The following is a 21030-nucleotide window of genomic DNA, read 5'->3' as shown; positions in this document are numbered from 1 at the left end:
AATAAAAAAAAAACCACCTTTATAACCTCTGTGCAAAATTAGAAGTAAGCACAGTTACTAGAGAAGACACAGCGCAAGGCAAACTTCTCCTTGTATTATCAACACCCAAATCTACCCCCGTGTCACAACAGTCTTTGTTTGCCATTCAGCCTTCTTCCCCCGGAAGGAAGATACACACCTTTTTATCTACTGTTAGATACAAATATAAATACTAATACACACGCAAATACATCAAGGTCCATAATTATGGTGTGGTACGGAGAGGATGAGGTAGAAGGGAAAAACTGGGTTTCATCTGCCGTCCCCAAGACCAGGCTGCCGAGAGATTCCAGCTCTTCAAACTACACTCCTCATATTTTTCCCAAGGTTTTGCTCACACATAGCCCACAGCAAATCCCGTTACATTCATGTGCAAAATCTGTTAATGCACTACATGGCTGGCAATGTTAAGTGCACAGGCATCATGCAGCCTGCATTTCCCTCAGCAACTGTTACTTAGTAACCCCTCTGCACATAAATAGAATTTCACATTACCACATATGTGTTGTGAAGGCTAAAATCCATGCCTCAATTCTGTAGGCAAGCAGGAACTAAAGGAGTCACGCAGGAAACCTCATATCAAACTCGCACCAGCTAACATTCAACTGCTTCTCTAGGCAGAGAATTCAACTGGAGAGGGAAAAACCGTGCATGAACAAGGAGGCATTTCCTCTACTTTTCTCTTGCCAGTATTTTAATCATAAAAAAGGAGCACATACAACTTCGAAGAAGTCTATCTCAGACAGACTTTTTGGTATTATCCATATACTGTGGAGCGGAGACTTCAGATATAAGCACAACAGACTTTGCAAAGCTCTTCACCTTCTCCTCTAGAGGTAGTATAATCCACTAGCTATGCAACTTCTACCTAGAATTAGCACTGTCAGAGCCACTGTCAAAACATTACTTAAAAAAGACATGCAAAACAGATCCAAGGCTGGCTGAAGAAAACAGGTGGAGTATGATGTATGCAGAACACCACCACATCACACTACCACCACCGCCGCCACCACCACCACCAGAACAACAAATAATAAATAAAATTCATCAACTCTAAATACAAAAATGTAAATAGCTGTTTTATATTAATTCATATATTTAATGATTCCCATATACAGGCTACTTAAATTAACTGACAGCCTATGCAAGCTGCTTGAGTAACTATCAACATGGAACTTCAGGATCACTTTAGATCAAGAGATTGACTTTTTTGGATTGAACAAAATAAGTGGCCGGCTGGAAACACCTAGGCATCTTTTAAATTAAATTCCCTACCATTGCAAAGGAAATATTACCATTACTCTGGTTTGTCCCATTCTTTACCGCTAGCATTCCAAGGTTTTAACTCCTAAAATGATTTATTGTAACAGGAGTGGATTGTCTTGACACAAAAGCAACTGAGTTACATATATCGCATTTCATGAACAAATACATTCATATGAAGCAGTTACACATAAACTACAGTTGCAGTTATTACACCGGGTGATTAAGTATGAGCATGTAGATAAGCAGACGCACTTCATCGGCAATTCTATTAGCCAGCTTACAACCTCTTGCAGCCTAGCACATCTCCTTAAATGCGGCATTCAAGTAATAATTTCCAATCTCCTCCTAACAATGAAAAATAATTACCCTAAAAAAGGATTCCAGAGACTCTAGCAAACCAAATTACTCTTTCCCTCAAAATTCCTCAACCACAAGTCTTGTCCTGTAATGGGCAACTCAACAGATACAGAAGTTCTCCTTGCAAAATCCCAGAGAACCAATCCTTCAAACTATGGATTCCGACTTTAGTTTTTTCTTCAGCATAGCATAACCATACCTCAATACTAATGATGTTGCAACAAGCAAGACGTCCTAACTCAGACCAAGAAGCCTTTACTCCTGTTAAGCGTCAAGGCAATTTTTTTCTTTTCAGGGAACAACAATCAGCTAGGAACCATTTAAAGGTTTGAAACTAACCACACTATATATTGTGACTAAAAGAAGGCCAGATGCTCAGAGATGTCCCTGAGCCCCAATTTTCTTAAAGCCACAAGACCCAAGTTGGCAGCACAGCAGCACAATGGAGAACTGAGCAAGAGACCTGGCCAAATCTAACTCCGTGATTGGGGCAATTAACTGGCCATCAGGCTCTCTGCAGGAAGAAAGCAGCTCTGCACCTGCTCTGCCAGCCCACACTTCCTAGCCTAATTGGTTAAAGCAAGCTGATCAGGGCAAAAACCAGAATAACTTGTCAACTGCTGAGACCAGAGCTCAGACACTGGGATCAAAGCCAAGGCCCCCTGCTCCTGGTGGAGCCATCTCCCTTGTGGGCCATCTCTAAACACATTCAGGGGGTCTCCTGTCCTTACACACAAGCAGCAAAAGGCTGAACTGGACTTGATCAATGATAGGTAATTTAGTTGATGCAAAGTCTGTGTGTCAAGCCCCATAAGCTTCCAAAACACCACAAACCTTTTACTGTCCCATAATCAGGTGACTCAACAGCTGCAACATGTTGTTATTACAGCATTAATTGCATTATAAACTCTTTCTGCAAAATCTGAGAGTAGCATCTGATGCCTGAAAGATCTCAGCATTCCTTTTCAAAGGCAGACATAGCACACGTTCCCCTGGCTGTTTGTATAGTTGGAGCTAAAGGTCACTGGCCAGAACACTGAGACAATCTGCTATTAGACCCCAGGGCTCCCCATCCCACCTGAATGCATCCAGTGATAGACACCTTCTGCCTTCCTTTCCCCAAATCTCCATAAATTTTTCTATTTTTAGATGGTTTTACTGATCCTTTATAGGGCCCATATAGCATAGCATAACATAATAATGATAAAATAATAAACAACAGACAAAGTGCCAAAGGAAAGGAAAAGGCTGCAACGGGCAGAAGAGGTACATTGAAGAAATTCCAGAATGGAGTTATGTCTCCTCTCCTCCTGAGAGGGCTGAAGGGAAGTAAAACACAAGCACTGAGGTCAAAACAAGAGGAAAAAGAATTAAATAGATATTACATCTATTTTTTCTACTTACAAATACCTTTATTATAAAGCAAGAAATGAGCTGAAGGAAATGTAAAATAAAATTTTTAGTAAAAATTATATTTTTGAAAAAAACTAAGTTGCAGGAAAAAAGCAATTTGTCAAGTAGATGAACCTGCAAGAAACCTAAAGCTAAATGTTCAGGTTCACATTGCTAGTGAAAAAGGAGAAAAGGGAAATCAAGGCCTCTGCTTATGTAGTGCTGGGCCTCCTGGTCCATGTGGTATGCAAGGACTTCCAGGTACTCAAGGAAAGAAAGGGCATATGGGATACCCTGGAAGATATGGAGAAAAGGGTGACCCAAGCTTATCTGGTGCAATGGGGTCATCCAGGCTCCTTGGGCCACCTGGCTCTGCTGGGTTTCCTGGACAACCTGCCTACTCAGGCATATAGGGGGGATCCAGGAGAAAAAGGCCCCCCAGGTCCTCCAAGAGCTGTTGAACTCCACTGCTTCCTATAAAAGGTCCACAAGGAGACCCTGGATTTCTGGGTCCTGCTAGTGAGACAGGGTTAGTTGGACCTCCTGGAGCTCAGCTCTTCAAAGATAAAGGGGCAGCGAGAAGGGGGCCTGATGCCATTGTCAACACTGTCAACAGCTACAAATAAACATCATCATCTAAGCCAATCTGAATCTCCAAACACAGATCTGATTCAGAAAGAGAGGATTAGCACCACACTGTAGGAAAGAACCTCTTTGCATCAGCAAGTATCCTGCAGCATAAAGCAAGTTATTTCTTTCAGCAAACTAAGTTTTATTCTTATTATGTACAGCTTGTGATCTCAAATCTCATCTCATGTAACCAAGCTCCAGAAGGAACATCAATCATCCCAAACACACTGAGTTTTCTGTGTAGCAGTGCACCAGAGACAAAACAGTTGTTACTTTACGCAGCGGGTTTTACCTACTGTGGGCTTTGAAGCCTTTCCTAGAACATTATGATGTATTTATCTATATTAGTACTTTGGATTTGTTAAGTGTATTACAAACACATTTAGCTTTTTTAATCAACACACAGTATAAGTACTGAAATCTCTTTAATATACTTCACGAGATGTAAACATTCCTCAACTGTTACAGGCACAGACTTAAGATTCTCAGAGTCTCACATTCACCAACCTTTCATCTGCCAAGCCTCAGAAAAACAGGATTGTCTGGAATTTCAGACACTGGGTTTAAAAAAAAATATATAAAAAAGAAAGACTGTGGTTATTAAGGCTTTATCACTGCACACCGTAAGGCCAGTTTCATCTGCAGTAGAAAGCTCTGCCTCAACATGAAGAAAACATTTAGCCTGTAGCCCAGAGGGAAGATAGCCAGGCTCCCCAGGGTGGAAGGCTACTGGTCTTGCCTTTTGAAACTCATATAGTGAGCACATTTGCAGCCTTATAGGGACATGAATAGAGTATCTACACTTGAAGATACGGTTGCATTTATATATACTTCTAAATATACACGTGTAATTTTTTATATATGGACACATGCACAGATATATACACAGGCACACAAGAAACTGAGGTGGGATTTAGAGTTTTTGCACACAATTTCACTTCACACTGAAAAATTTCAGCCACGTTTCCCCAAAAGAACTCAACAGCAATTCTCTGTTTTCTCCATAAAACAAATCTTTACAGGTACAAGGTAGAAAACCAAGAAAGCAACACAACCTTATGACAAAACAGTATATAAATATTTATGATAGTTGGTCATAAAAGTAACAGGAGATGGTTCTGATTTTCAGCTTTCAAGTATTTGCAATGGCAGTAGTGGACTGCTTTGTAAAGCAATGTAGTGTCATAGGCTGGGATAGCCACTGAAAGTTGTATGTCTAAATAGGGAGAGAGAGCTGGATGGAGAGCAAATTTTTCAAGCGGAGATGTGTTGTCAAAAAAGTGCAAACTTTCTCTTTTCTTCTACAGTGTTCCCATCTTCCTGACCAGACTGCCTGTTAGCTGGCTATCTCTTCACTGCTTCTAAGCAAGCAACTGAACTGTCAGCTCTTAAGTATTGTTTCCAATGCCTCAGAAAAATCAAAACATGGCACTGAATTTAGATGTCATCAGAGATGGAAATGCTGGCAGAAAGTAGTGTGCAGGAAGAAACCATGTGTAAGAGGCTGTAGAAGGAAGATAAAGGAAGCAGCTAGATATGCAAGTCAGTTATGACCACAAAACGAAACAACAACAACAAAAAAAAATAAATCACTCAGATCTCAACATACCAGTCTCGGATAGTGCCTTGTAACCAATATGCTTCTAGTATACTGCGATTTGCATAACTCATCTGAAAACCTCAGCACTACCAGACAGTGCATCCAATCCCAAAGCTCTTACACAGAATGGGAATAACCAAGGACTCCAAAATTAGGCCTTTTCTGTGGCTTTCTGGCTGCACAAGGTTCATGAGCAAGCCTAGAGCCCTTACGCCTCCTGTAAGTTCATCTTTCAGTTCCAGCTAAGTCCAGCTACACCAACATAAATGTCACTCTGTGCCACTGTGACAAAGCCACAAGACTTCCATTATTGCCTCTTCTTGATTCTAACTAACGCTCAGAAGTCCCCTTAATTACCCAGGGAATATGGCATGCATTTTGTGGCCTCCAGCTCTAGGCAAATCTTGATATTTTCATGGCCACGTCCACGGGATGCTACACTGAAAGATCAGATTGTTTTTAAGAGTGAATCTTATCTCAGAAATCAAAAATAACGTCGTATTTCTCTGCTTAAAAGTTTTTCAATTTCCTCTTGCAAAAAACCTTTTTTTCCTCTTCCGTAAATGCTACCCAAGTATTTCCATCAACTTAAAGCAGAGGGCATGAGAAAGTTAAGTAAAAAGGAAAAAAATTCCATGACATTTTAGTTCAAAGTGGAAAAATCAGTTTATGAACTGCAGCAGCAGATGAGTTAAACTTACTCAGTGTTTAAATAACTGTAATTAAGTAAGAAATTCAGCTTCTGAAGTGCAAAAGGAAGCCACTGCTAAACTGATACTTGGTCTGCAGAAGCCCTGTGTCTTTTCAGATGTCCATTTCACAATTGCTGAGTTCAGAAATGAGAACAAAATTCAACCCGCCTTAGTAATATGGAGCTCCTTCCTCATAGCAGAACATTTTGCATCAGGTCTGAACAGAGCTGGGGTATTGGTTTTGTATCAATGCCAAGTGTAAAACCGCATCTTACAAGTAGTTACACTGATGTATCTGCACAGTCAGTTACAGTACCAGAAATGCAAATGTGCTGGAGCAGTGTTTTATTTTTCTTCTGTTTCACGCTACTCTTCCCAGCTGCTGCCCAGGATCAAAGACAACTAGCATTAGTGGAAAAGGATGAGGACAAACTTCAAAATGCATTTTTTTGCAGGTTTAATACTTTGTGCTAGAGGAGAGATTTACCAGTCACCCTCTTAGATACTGGAGATTCTGCTGTAGTTTGGCCCAGGTACCCAAAGGTAAAGCTTGTCAATCTCTCTAATAAAGAGAATGGACTTACCACAACCCATTTTACAGCTATACCTGCATTCTAAAGTAATACATCACTGCAAAAGTTTTTTTTAGGCTCTTCTCAAACATAATGGAAATTCTAGTTTGTTACTTTGACCTATCTGACCCAATTTCAGAGCAGGTGGTAGAATATCGTCACATACTGATCTACGACCACTACAACACGGGAGGTACAAAAGGGTTATGTGACAAAGGAAGATACTGCTCTTTTTCAGGCTCTCCACATCACTTACTGCTTCCTCAAGATTAAAAACATAAACAACTTTTTTTTTCTGGTGTGAAGATGCTGAAGCACTGACCAACATGTTCTCAGGCTGAAGTATGGGCTGACTTATTAAAATAATTTCAGCAACTGTTAACAGTTCACAGAGAGTTCACAAAGAATGGGTGGTGTATTACACCTCTTTTCTTCCAACTCATACCCAATTTAAGTGGTACTTTCATTTAACTTATTTCACAGTACATTTATCTACTTCTATATCAAAGCTAACAAGAAGGGAACTATAAGAAACTATACCACAATAGCATGGCATCTGAAGCACAAGACCTTAAAAAGCACAGAGTGTACTTCCCTCTTTTTCTAGTCAGTTCTGCAGAATAAGGGTGGGAGAACAAAGCCTAAGACCCTACCTCCTCCCCAGCCAAAACCACAGTGACTGCACCTCTTCCTTTTGCACTCATGCAAGCTCAAACAGCTTGAGACCTAAATCAAGAAACACTGTTACTTGTGTGCACAACAGAAAAACATGCTCTCTACTTATGAAGGTAATGGTTATGCGAAATATTTAGTCGCATTTCCATTGAAACACGGATCTAGTTACATACTGCCAAGATTATACAATTTAGGCAACTCTTTAAACACTAGTAGCAGGCATTCTGGCAGGGATCAGAACTCGCTCCTCACTTGTATCTGCCCTGTGTCCGACCTTTAGGTCTTCCACCAACTGCTCTGCACAGTAGAGCACTGCATCAGTGTCCTTCACATACGCACAGCAAAGGGAAAGCAATCCAGTTAGACAGTACTACGGTTAAGAAATTAAACAGAAGGACAGAGCAAGCACAAAAGGATATATACTCAATGCCAACTGTAGGTCAATGGCAGAATTTAACCAAAGAAACATATGTCAAATTGAACTAGTTTTGCTTAACCTGACAGCCCAGAACTTCCCTTCACACCCTGGAAGAGGGATTTGCCTCTTCCAAAAGCAGTACTTCCTTGTACCAGAAACTGGCTTAACCAGGAACTGGTTGGTCATGAGAATTTCTACAGGGTGCAACCTGTAAAACTGACTGGTGAAAATGTGCATCAAATCTCACAGCAAACATTGGCAGTTTTAACATCTTAAAAGTATTTCTCTCTGCTTTGCCTTCAAAAAGGTATTGGTTTGAGAGGGAGTGTTATAATCAATATATCAAATCACAAAAAATACGCCCCTATAGCACCTGCGCTCTTTATTGTTTTACAGCAACCCTGAGATCACACAGTTGTACTAGAAAATAAAAACTGTTATACAGCTTTGATGGGGGAAAAAGTGGAAAGGCTGCACTCTGATTAATTTATGCATGGTAGTAAGACTATTTATTTAAACGTAATAAAAAAAATATCAAATGCCATGTTTGTTTTTAGGCTTGTTTTGTTTTTGTTTTTGTTTTTTTTTTAACAGAAAAGCATATCCCAGATTTCAAAATCCACATAATCTGTATGTTACGTATTTTTCAACCTGTAAGTATTGAAAAATAAACTTTGGTGTTACAAAAGTAACACTTCAGAGCAATTAACAAAGCAAATAAAAATCACTTCATCTTTGGGTTTTTTCCTTTCTTGATACTTTATGATACATACCAAAGGGAAGCACCTGTAAAAACCACACATATGGCTCAGGCCTGTAAGAAACCTCAACCATGAGAGGTAGGGCACCAGATGAGATTAGTGTGAAAACTCTTGGCTTGCAGATCATTGAGCATCTATGAAGTGAACAATACAACAACTGTGCCAGCCATCTTCAGAATTTCAACTCTCTCTCATCAGTGAGAGCCAGAAAACTTTTTGCCAACATTACCAGGAGTAATGCTGTCCAGGGTGCAAATTCCTTAACATTAACAAAATGATTGGGGAAAAAAGAGGAGGGAAAATAGCATCTCCTCAGAAGCAGCACAGAAACCTTCTGATTTATTCATGAGTGGTCACGCTAGCAATTTACCTTGCACTAATTACGCTCAGCTCTCCTTAAAACACTGAGAACCTGTCAGTTTATTATCAGATCGACAGCTGCAAAACACATTATAAAATGGGCAATTAAAAGCAAATTTTTTCATAAGTTTACAACATAGCAAGACTTGGTCACTGTTAACAGATAGCTTTTAGTTCAAACAAAACACTAAATTGTAGACTGAGTGTCTTATGATCACTACATCTGTTTTCAGTTTTGGCCTGTGAGAAAGCAACATACTGTGGCAATTACATTTCCCAAAGTTTTCAATTAGGTACCAGAAGTAGCAACTAGATTTTATTCCTTGGTTCCTTGGTGTTTATTTTCAGCACACCCCAAATACGTCAAGGTCATGAAATAGGTAGTTGATTCAGTATTTCCAATAATCTAACATGTTCCAGGCCTGTGTAAATTTCTTGAGCAATCCCTTGGCATGGCAGAACCATGGATTTTGATCTTTTACTATAGGTCACAAGCCTGGGTTCCAGCTCCCACAGTACTATCTGACCTGAGACACATGAAAACCAGGCTCCAAGGACTCAGTGCATTTGGTAGTTGCTGTGGAATAGATGGGACAATGCCAGAAACCTTCCTTCCAACTCCATCATCCTAAACAATCAATGAAGTTAAGGGCCAGTTTTGACAGGTACCAAGAAGGCTCAAAGATTTTGGGATGGCAATATATGTGCTGTACAGAATTCTCAGAGACAATAAAAATGGAGAGCAGCAGACAACTGTGCTGTTGTAATACTTAAAATCAGCATTAGTCATTACAAAAGAGCACATGGCACCTCATAGCTTAATGATGCCAAATTCACACAGAACAACTACAACCCTAAAAAAAAAAAGAAAAAAGAAAAAAGGCCAATAAAACTTTAGTCCATCTACTCCATATACTCCTCTACATTCAGCTCTCGGAGAACTGTTATGTTCTCTGAGAACTTTAAGAAAAACAAGGCGTGAAAACCCATTCTTTTCATTATCATTGCTCTTAGATACATTCATTTCAGTTTAAACCCAAGTATTAACACTAAGAAACTTAAACAAAATAAGTACTTGCACATTTACTAATGCATCAAGTAGACTGCAAAGTCTATTATAATCCAAAGTAAAAAGAAAGAAGATGAATAGCTGGGTTCACTGAATAGTTTTTATGCATCTTACAAAACCATAAAACTATTAAAAAAATGCAGATCCATTAAATACAAGAGAAAAATCTGACTAAAATGGAGTATGCTATTGTTCTGCATAAAACATGAGAGTTTTGTAAATAGTTTTACATTATTTAGGTCAAATAGACCAACTGCTTTTCAAAGCATTCAATTAATTTCACAGTACCTCATTATTTATTAAATACTCGCTGTAGCTTGGCACACTTACAAATCAAGAAAAGGGCAATATTCTGAAAGAAGTAGTGCAGCATAGGAAACCATTTTTTTGTCTTCTGTAAATTTCTCAATTTGAAAGCATCTTGGTGTCACGTTAGACATTTGATTAAATAATTACTTTCCAGATCATTATTTCTAAGTTTGTAATTCAAGTACTCACGTTTGCTCAAAGAAAAGCAAAGCCAGATGCCAACTAAAAAAAAAAACAAAAACCACAAAACCCAACAAACTAAACCCAACCCATAGTAATTGCTGTATCACAGGACACTTACTGAACAACCAAGAATTATGATTGCTACAGTTTGGCAACAGTCTCTCTAATGTCACATGAAACAGCTGCCTGGAGAACTTGCCTATCAGTTCAGGAGCCAGTACGGCATTTGAGACTCAAATTTGACATCACACGTTCAGTTCTTTGGTACTATATTTTTGGGAAAGGAAAAAGAGCCTGAAGTTAAAAGTAACAAATTTCAGAATGACCCATAATGAGATGGTAGCCTCTTTCATTGAAGTTCTGTTGCTAAGAGCAAGGAGAGGCATTTCCACTGTAGTCTCTGCAAGCCTTCAGCAATTGTTTCCCATACCACTCTAGAAGCCTGGTGGGAAAATACTTCTTATTTAGAGCTATATTTAACAGCAACAATTAAAAAAAAACAAGAAGCTATTTTAACCAAAAAAGAAATTAGATCAAAAAAAAAGAAAAAGGAAAAAAGTATGACGTGGTTATCACTTTCACTGAGAACTTCAATGATGCCTGTAAGAACTAAATCAAGACTGACATTACATGGAATGCATAGCTGCACCTTAACCATGCATTTCCTGCTTTTAAATCTGTGGCCTTATTTCTTGTGACATGATTACTGTCTTACGTGCATAAAGGGAAATTTTGTAAAACATTGCCTATTTTAAAGTTTAGGAGTTTGGTGGTTTAGGGTTTTGTTACTCTAGAAGGATGAGTGAGGGACAGAAGATATTTTAGGTAAATGAACATTATTTTGATTGGAGAATCAAGTATTTGCCATTAACTAATTAGGAAAAGAAGGAATTGAAAAATACTGCAGCAATCCATTTCCTTGTAGACATGTCTCACACACAAAGCGCAACACTCACAGCCACCTGACTCTTGCTCACAACTGCTTGCACTTATGGTATAGGCTTATTCAGTTGGAAGAATCTTTTCCTTTTTGAGGGCACATGTGCCCCACATCTCACTCACCTGCCACCCAGATGCATCAGACACAGGTAATCTCAGAGCAGGAGAAAAGTTATGATTTTCTAGCCAAATGTCTTCAAAAACCAAAGATGGGGATATATGGCACAAACAGACCATCGAGTTCCATAACCTGCAGTATCTCACACCCTTGGTCAGAAAGGGTCAAAATAGTTAGCTAAGTACATCTGTTTGATGCATTTGACTTTGCTGGATCTGCACAACAGTTTTCTAGAGAGGAGGTCTACAAAACTGGTCATTACAAGACCAAAACTTGGGACTCCTACTTTTCTTTGTTCTGGAACTGAAACTTTGGGCCACAAAACTATTTTGCAAAATACTGCACAAACACAAACCAAAAAACATACGTACCCAGTTGTCCTCACTTCCTCCTGGTTTTGCCCTATTCCTTCCAGCTTGCTTATGTATCTTCCAGAAGGAGATGGAAGGACTAACAACTGTATGAATTCTAGTTTGTATACCTTTTGGGGATAGCTGCTTGCCTGTCACAGCAATGCAAACTACCCCCATTCCTCCAGACAAAAGCATAGAACTACCTGTTTACAACATCTGTCCAATGCAAAAGGCAAAGCTTTGTACAGTGTAGGCTCAGACTGTAAACTTACTTGTGGGTGGGGATGGGTGGAGGGAAGTTAGCAATAGCTAGCAACAAGAAGCACATTTTTTTATAGACATAGATATACACACACAAAGATGCCTTTTTTAAAAATATGTGTGAATTCTTTTCCGGTACAATGTAGAAAACAAATAAACAAGATATTATCACAAGGCAAACAGATTTAACACTATGTGCAAAATACACAACAGTGTCAGCAGAGGCTAAGAAAACAAGTACTAACTTTTAATTAACATTTTAACATTTTGTCCCTTTTTTTCCTGGGGATGAAATTTTTAAAGCTGTATCTCCACAGACTGAGTATCTTTTCTTTTGGAATTCTCTTATGTGCTTCTCTCATTTTACATGTTTCTATATAGCTTCTTTCCTACGGATAAAGCCAATGACTGCCCAAATGGAGAGCTGTCAACATGTAGAATACAATTAGATCACTGGCTCTTTAAAAAATTTTGACAGTATTACGCGTCTAAGGCTCATTTAATTCATTTCTACCATAGCTGAGAAACATTCCTTCTGACGCAGGAAAACACCACATCCCTCATTAATCCAGCACAGAAAAATCCTGGTCTGGCCACATCTCATAGGAACTTTTTTTTTTAAAAAAAGGTAGTCATTTTACAGTGACAACTCCAAAACAGTAATGGTGAAAGTGATCTGGTAAATACACTGCTGTACTAAAAAAAATATGTATTTCATAACACACATTTCTAAAGTGGCCTTGCCTCTACAGTTTTCTGCACTTACCTTGGTTGACTTGTCAGCACTATGTTCTCGTTTTCCTACGTGGTTCCCCATGATGGATCACCAGAACTTCAAATTCTGAAAAGATAAAACCAATACAGCATTTTTGAAGCCAATACATTTGTACTGAAATACAAATTAATTTTTCATCTGACACAGAACAAAGAGACTGTTCCCATAAAATAAGCATTTTTACAGTCCAAGGTAAGAGGTATGAAAGATCCTAAGGGGAAAAAAAAAAAAAAGCTTATCTGGTCTATTTTGCAAATCTAAACAATACTAGAAAGCTTTCCTTCTTAGAAAATAAAACAAAAATAGCCCCGCATATACAGAGCAGGAAAAATAAAGCATTTATTGTGAAATATGCACATAAACCAAGACCAGATGAGACATCAGGTAGAGGCTATGTCTTTTGATATTACATTTATAATAAAAGTGTAATATATATCAAATGATCTGTAACTATGAATTCCCATAAAAGATCAAATTCTTTCACATTTGCCATTATAAAAACAGAAGTTACTGCAAGAAAGCACCACACTAAACTGCTAACAATTTGCTGTGGAGGTGAGAATGGATCTGTTCCTTACAGCCCATACTTTTCCTGACAAGTAAGAAAGGAATGCCAGCTCTTTGAATTTTCTGGCTCATCCTGTTGTAGCTCAGCCTTAACAGAGTTTATGTAGGTTAAACCACAACACTTGAATTTCAGCTTTTTAGAGTATACACGTGGTTCCTCTACATATTTCTTCTCATAGAAGCATGTGTTTGTAGAGGTTCTTACATACCACTGCTGCTTTCAGCCAACCTGAATGCAGTGCAAGGTCACATTTGAAGTCTTGAAACTTAAAACTCTATGCAAAAGATGAAACTCAATTGGACTTTTTCCTCTCGGAATTCTGAACTTTCAGTAATAAAGGTCAGTTTCTTCTGCTAACAGTAACGCTTCATTATTCATATATAAGCAGAGCTATATACCATAAAACCTTATCATCAGAAATCCTGGCACAAGGCTCTCGTTATCAGTGTTGTTATTTCCACCGTGATCTTATGAAAAGGCTTGGGAGAAAAGGACAAGGCCTTTGCTATGATACAAAAGAGATTAATAGATTTATTTCCCCCTCCTGTGCTAATAAATTTTCAAATTAGTTCGGTTCTGCAGTGCTCATTTGACTATTTGCTCTAAAATCAAAATGCCACATATTGCTGTATCTGATTAAATAATTTCTCACAAATACCCACTTGAAAGGTCTCACAAAGGAAAAAGTTATAGAACATCCAAACTCAGTAAATGCAGTCAAGGTAGAGTTTATTAGGAATTTGGAAACAGATATTTAGTTTTAAACAGCACTATGTATTCCATAAAACATTAAAAGAAAAAGCCCTAGCCTTTCAAATTTTGAAACCAGCAGAACCAATTCACATTTTTTGTGAAACAATGAACATTTTCAAGGAAAAATAAAAAAAATCATATACACTGGGTTTCAGAGCTGAAATATCTCAAACTGGCCTTTACCCTTCAAGTTAAGAGCAGGAGTTCACTCTCATCACTTACTTCACAACATAAGGAAAATATAGTGGAATACAAAACTGTAAGAAATGTTTGCAGCGGAATACAAAGGCATAATGTTCCAAGTGTTAATCTTCCAGTCCTTTATCAAAAGATTAACTGAACTTGATCTGTAACACACACACGTTTAAGCAAACGGATTATGGAGCTGAGATGGGACTTGCAAACCAGAACTCTGATCAGCATCCTCCTGCCTCCCCTTAGTCTCCCTGGTGTCTTTGAAGTAATGCTCCAGCAGTGACCACCCTGTCGCATGAAATGCTAAGCACTGCAGAGTCGTAGTCCTGCAATGCCAAGTTAGAAAAAGATGGCAGATGCAGATGAGCTGTACTGTGAAACTAAGCCAGATAGATATTTAAAAATCGTTTGTTGCCCAGTGAAAAGAAAAGCCATAAAAACTTCCATGCTGCCACACCACAGATGCCTGACAATGATAATGTCAGTTTTCTGCTCGAGAGTCTGCACAAAGCAAGCAAACAGAACAAAAACCGAGCAAACGGAGGAGTGTAGGAAACAGCTGATCAATGCACTCCCTGATTCCCATGTGTGTAATTCCTTCCACAAGATGCTAAAAATTACACACAGAAAGGAATGAAAGAGTAAAAAAAAAAAAAAAGGCTTGGAGAAATGAAAATGCATAGTACAATTAGAAGTTTGGGAGTGTGTTTCGAGAGTACACCTAAGTCTGGGTTGAGTGTTACATTTCTCTATAGAGAAAATCTGAAAACTAACAACATTAGTTAAGTTTTTAAATTTGCACTTCTGCTTCCTTTATTGTTTTGAATGCATCAGAGGGACAGCATGTGGTCTAAATTCACATGATCAACCCCTTCTTATTCTCACCAGAAACTAACACTAATATGATTAAATTTTACTTCATCCTTTTTACACATAAACGAATGCAGATGTTTAAACTCAAGATAAGTTAGCTTAACAAATTTATAACAATACCTAATGTAGAGAAAAGGCTACTTTTTAGCCAAAAGGCTAAAGCAACCAGATGGTAGCAAGAGTATCCTAGAAGTTACAGAATTCTTCATGCTACCTATTCAATGGAGAAAACTCCTAAGTAATCCTTTGGGGAAAAAAAGGCTTCCAAAAAATCTGACATAAATTAGGAAAGGAAATATATAGTTCCAACTGTTCTGTAGTTATCTGATCAGGAAGCAAAACCATACATACATACATGCCTTGTAAACATGAAAATCATTTACAGCAACAAAAAAACCTAAGTTTTCAATTTAGCCTCAAGCAGAAGTCTGCTTTATTTGGTTAAAAACTGAGTACATCAGTAATTTTCACTTCAGGATACAAGTACACCCTGAAGCATTAAGACCTGAACACCGATTTGGGTTCTTACTGTCAGGAGGAGACCACACTGCACAGTTTCTACCTGTGTCAATCTTTATGCAATGAGTTGAGTCACTGATTGCAACAGGATTACTCATTCTACGATCTTCGCAGGAACTTGAAGCTAATTATTCAAAAAATCAGAGCTGGAACAAGATTTGTGTTTTCTTTTTAGTCACCTTCACAACACACAGGTTGCCAGACTAAGCAGCTCTGTAGAAAGGAAAGCAGCAGCTTCCTGCACTTACTAACAAATGTCAGTCAACTGATCAACATTCTTGTTTGCAGAGGAATCTGTACATGCCTTAGCACTGATAAACAGCCACAGGACAGTCATGAAGCTCCAGAACAATGCAAAACCAGAAGTCCTGTAGAAATGCAGTAACCTTCTTTGAATCTACCATGAATCACATCTAACAATAAGCTGCCAAAATAGGCCTGAGCACGAGACTGAGTTTATGACTGCAACAGCATTTTCCCAAAACCTTCCTGGAGAAACCCTGCAAGTTTTGTAATTCCTGTGAGATGAAAGATTTGGCACGAGTTTAAGTCACGGAATGAGAGGGGACACTGCAGGTCTGCAGCAATCGGAGTACATCACCAGCTCCCCTATAAAACTCTCCATGAAGGCTGTATGTTTCAATTAAAACTGAGAGGCTCAGGAAAAAATGGGCCATGTGAGCAAACTGATTTAATATGACTAGAAGTTCAAAACATTTCAACTACCCAACAAGTCTATTGGGTGCAGTGAGTGAATTACAGCAGGAAGCCATGAACTGCTGCTGCAGACATTGCCAGCAGAGTCACCCAGCCACCTCAGTACTACGCCACAACCACGTACTGAGCTGAATCAGCTCTGCTGCCAAGACCCAGTCCATGACTGATACAAAAATAACTTCAGCTATCCAGCCTGCCTCCAGTAATTCCAAAACCAGCCCTGGGATTTTGCCTGGGGTAATAAAATAAAGTGTATCCTCTCATCAATTTATCTTCTTATGGAGTCAGTCTAACAGGTAACCTGATGGAAGCCTACACCAAGCTGCTTTCCTGCTCTCCTCATAATAGGAAGCCATATTCCACCTAGCAACAACTACAGAAATGCAACTGCCTTACCTGAGAAGAGAAAATTCTCCTCCCTCTCTGCCAAATACAAAATAAAAAGAAAACTGAAACAAATACAAAAAATGACAGGAAAACTATGAATCCTGTACGTCACAGACCCATAAAAATACACATATGTTGGAATCATGTAACTTACTTCTCTTCATCTGAACACTTGATTAAAAACAGGAGCTTATTCATCATGTATCATCATACCACATTTTTTCTAGCCCATTAAAATTAAATGGGTATTTGTAGTTAAGAAGAGGTTCTAATGATCCTCCCATACACATATGCTGTCTGATAAAGGACTTTAAGTTATGATTTAGAATTTTCACTGAAAGGCGGAAAAATACTTTTCTAAACTTTCTGAACGTACCAAGAAATGCAGTGGTATCACTTTCTGCAGGCTATGCTGTTTAAAGTGCAAAACAGCATTTTCTTACTCATGGGAACCTGAGAAAAGTTCACTCTTTGTGATCATCAGACTCCCTTTAGAACGTTCTTCCCCTGTAATAGCTCATAGAACATTGTAGGTTTTGTATATACAAATATTTTGTAAATACAAATTATAAACTTCAGTTCAGGAGCTGGTTTACAGTGACAGGTCACCAACTGTAATTCAAGAGTTACAAGAGGCTATAAGCCAATGTATCTGGAGAACCTTTATTGAACATTAATGGTTACTTCATATTAAACTACATAAACTACTAAATGTAAATCACACGATGCTGCAAATGGTCTGTTAAATATGATCCTTGAAGAGTAATTTAGTTACATGAAATAAGCGTTCAATCTTACGTCTTCCCACACACTTAACTATGACTCAACAGAACTACACATAATAATAAAGGTATGCAAGTACTTACATATTTACAAGTATCAGAACATAATTATTGCCTTGTCTAGGAATACGTATTCACCACAGACTGATGTTCTCAGATAATAGCGCAGAGCTACAACTCTATAGATACATTTAGCAAGTGCTCCTTGCCTTACTCACACATGTGAAGGGTAACCATAGAACATAAAAATATGAGGCATTTACTTAAAAATTCCTGCTAAATAAGTGACTATTCTCATCCAAGTAAATATTACATTTTAGTTACTACATCCAGATCTTATTAGACAAAATAAAAAAGTGTAATTACTTTTAGGAAATGTGCAAGATCTCTCTGATTTCAGCACCCCTCTAATGTATATTCTTAATTACAAACCCAGCAAAACAACATGCAAAAGATTTTTTCTTCTACTGTCAGGTCCAGGTTACGTAGCTTCTTGGGAAGCAACCACCTTATTTCCAGCACTGGCTCCCAGCTAGATGGAAAACTTTTGAGTGGGAATTTTCGGACGCTCCTTCATCCCTCTTTCGAAACAAACTGAGACACTCAGTATGCCTCATCTGTCCCTTGGGAATTCCCTCATCATGGTAACCTAGTACTCCAGTGCACCAAGAAAGAAAACCTCCAGCAGGCACAGGCGAGTGTGACCTGCAGCTAATTCCACCAGCAGCCAGAGTCAGCTGCTTCAGACTCGGATGCGAGCAGCTACAGAACAGAAATAACCTGCTCCACAGGCAAACTTATTCCTAGGAATCCTACCCTCTTAATTCAAGTGTTAAATTATTTCATAAAATATAGTGCCTTACATCCTTTACAAGTTTCACTGTTATTTAATGCAGATTTAGTTTTTCGTTATCTGTGAAGGTGTGCAATCCTTGCTAGATCAAACCTTATTTCACTTTTGACTTCCACAATGATATTTCTCTGAGGACCCCTTCCTGAAAGAAAAATACATTATTCCAGGCACATTTCTGTCATGAATTATCTAAACCAGTATTTCAGTGCTGACCATAATATTTAAATGAGAGAAGTCACCAGGAGCTTAATACCAAAAGGTATTTAATCTTGCTTGTGCAGTGCCTTGCTCTTGTCCTGCTCTTCCCGGTCTATTTAGACATTAATTTCCATGCTTACATACAACTGTACGTGCCTTAGCACCACTCCTTGGGGTGATGGGCCAAGTTCTGCCACGCTGTTTATCTGAGAAAGTACTCCCCAGTGTATTGAGCACAGTTGCTCAATAATTGACACACTCCTTGCATATTATAGTAAAGGACACCAAAATTATTTTTCACTACAATTTTGTGCAAACAGTACAACACAGAAGGGCTACACCACTGGGATAAAATATACTCTGGGAAAGAATGCTTTGCAAGGCAAGCCATTTCCTAAAATTGCCATAGGGTAAGCATAACAGACAGGACGCAATGTTTAACATCTTTTCTGACTGCTTTAATCACAATTGTCCTCTGTTGATTGCCAAGAAGAAGGATATTGCATATTATCTTTTGAAAAGCATATGATTTTCAGGAATCTCACCTCAGTATAGCTAAGGGTATTTCAAACTTGATTACAGACAACAGTCTGTAAAAAAATATACTCAAATTGCCACACCACATATATTATTCTCTGTAGTTTATGTTTCTCTTGCTTTTCTCCTCTTTCTTCCTTCAACCTACTCCACTCTCTGCTGTAACACCATCAATCTCATCCACCCATTAAGATACAATTTTAAACCAAATTGTCTTAATAGAGCTTTTGACCTTCCCTTCATGAAGGGAAAAATGCTCACATAACATCACTTAGCACACTGATACTCTGTCAGTGATTATAAACAAATTTATATAGCATTAGCTACATGTTTACTCTCTGTCTTCAAAACACTGTTAGGGGAGCCCTGGGAACTGTATGTCAATCCATTTGCAGGGTCATAAGGAAATTCCCTTAATCACCTCCACTTTAAAAGATAGGACAGTGCATTTGACAGGGAAGGTGGGCACCAGCCCAAAGACCTGGGGCAAGGTACAGGATCCCAGCATATCCACATTATTCCTTCTGGCTGCTACACTTTTACCACAGCATCTTCACCTCGGGCTTGACAAATCATGGATCTCCTCACTGCCCTCCATGCCTGTGCCAAGATATGTATGTCTCACAGCTATTCCCAGTCCAGAGATCAGAGTACAGCACGCATGCCTAACACACGCATCCCTTCAACGTATACCAAAAAGGAAACGTTGCCCTCCTATGAAATTAAGTTTAATTTGGCTATTTTTGTCTCAGTCATTAATATCAATGGGTTCATTTAATTTGCTACATAGTGTCTTTTATACACACCACTACAACAACACAGGCTGATTTCCCCTTCACACCCCCCCCCACACACACACTGGAGGACTGCTTAGGTCTGCATGGCATACAAAACCTAGGACCAAGAACCAATTTTTCCCAACCCTCTAAAAAGGATCAGACACATAATCATGGGTGATTTTTTTCCAGCACCTGTGTGCTCCAGAGACAAAGTAATTTGACATTGACATTGCATAAATTCTCTAAGGAAAAAAAAAAAAGGGGGGGGGGGGGGAGAATGCTATAGAGAGAACGGCTAAGAACAGAAACACAACATAACCTCACTCTATAAATTGTAAAGATATGCATTAGACTCTTATAACCACCACTTTCCACTATCATTGCTTCTAAAGTACCATATTTCCTTTAGCGGTACACTTCTGCAGCTGTGGACTTCACCTCTCGGTCTCAATGAGTCGACAACTAGAAGGTATACACTTGTCCTGAACGCTAAAATATTTGTTAAAAAGATAAACCAGCATACAAGAATATACAAGTGCAGTATCAACCAATAAAATGAAAAAAAGAATTAAATCCAAACTCAAATCACAGAAAATTTCAGGCCAAAGTAATAATCTTACCAGTACCAGCAAGGAAAAAGCACAGCACAATCAAGACACTGTACATACAAGTACCATTATTTGTTAATTGGAGATGTTCAGCTTTTGAGATTAAGGTGCTCTGAAATCAGACAAGACCTAACAGCTGTTTTCCCATAAAAATAAAAATATACCATGAGAACAAAAAACAACATATATTTAAAGACTCACGGTTTTTCCTGTTCACAGCTTAGAAAAACAAGTTCTCTCCAAATGGTGAAGGGTATGGTCTCCCTTTTAAAGTGAGGTAGGCCACCTAGGCTTCCCAGTGAACAGAGCCACTTTGATGATCACTGTTTCATTAACACACTGCAGAGACTGATGACAAAATGCACACCTGCAGCTCTAAAAGCATATGAATCAAAGGCACTGTATGCTGGCTCTTATCTTCTCATATTCAACTGACTGACAGACGGGACAAGAAGATGATTCACCCTCTCCAGACACCGTTAACTTCACTGT

At 38.6% G+C, this 21030-nt stretch overlaps 1 protein-coding gene across 2 annotated transcripts in view; it reads right to left on the bottom strand.

Annotated features, from left to right (window-relative positions):
* The window catches only part of MBP (myelin basic protein), a 110316-nt gene that overhangs the window by 70169 nt on the left and 19117 nt on the right, over positions 1 to 21030 (bottom strand). For both annotated transcript variants that reach the window (XM_057414724.1, XM_057414723.1), the window contains exon 2: positions 12761 to 12835. In XM_057414724.1, the coding sequence (XP_057270707.1) occupies positions 12761 to 12811 (51 nt within the window). In that variant the 5' untranslated portion in view covers positions 12812 to 12835. The remainder of the gene's footprint in view (positions 1 to 12760; positions 12836 to 21030) is intronic.

This window comes from Pezoporus wallicus, unplaced genomic scaffold (genome assembly GCF_028554395.1).
Source record: "Pezoporus wallicus isolate ANWC-B61680 ecotype Strahan unplaced genomic scaffold, APGP_CSIRO_Pwel_v1 contig_2, whole genome shotgun sequence".
Lineage (NCBI taxonomy): Eukaryota > Metazoa > Chordata > Aves > Psittaciformes > Psittacidae > Pezoporus > Pezoporus wallicus.
The sequence above is the reverse complement of the archived record's forward strand: the minus strand, read 5'-3'. Positions and strand labels throughout refer to the sequence as shown.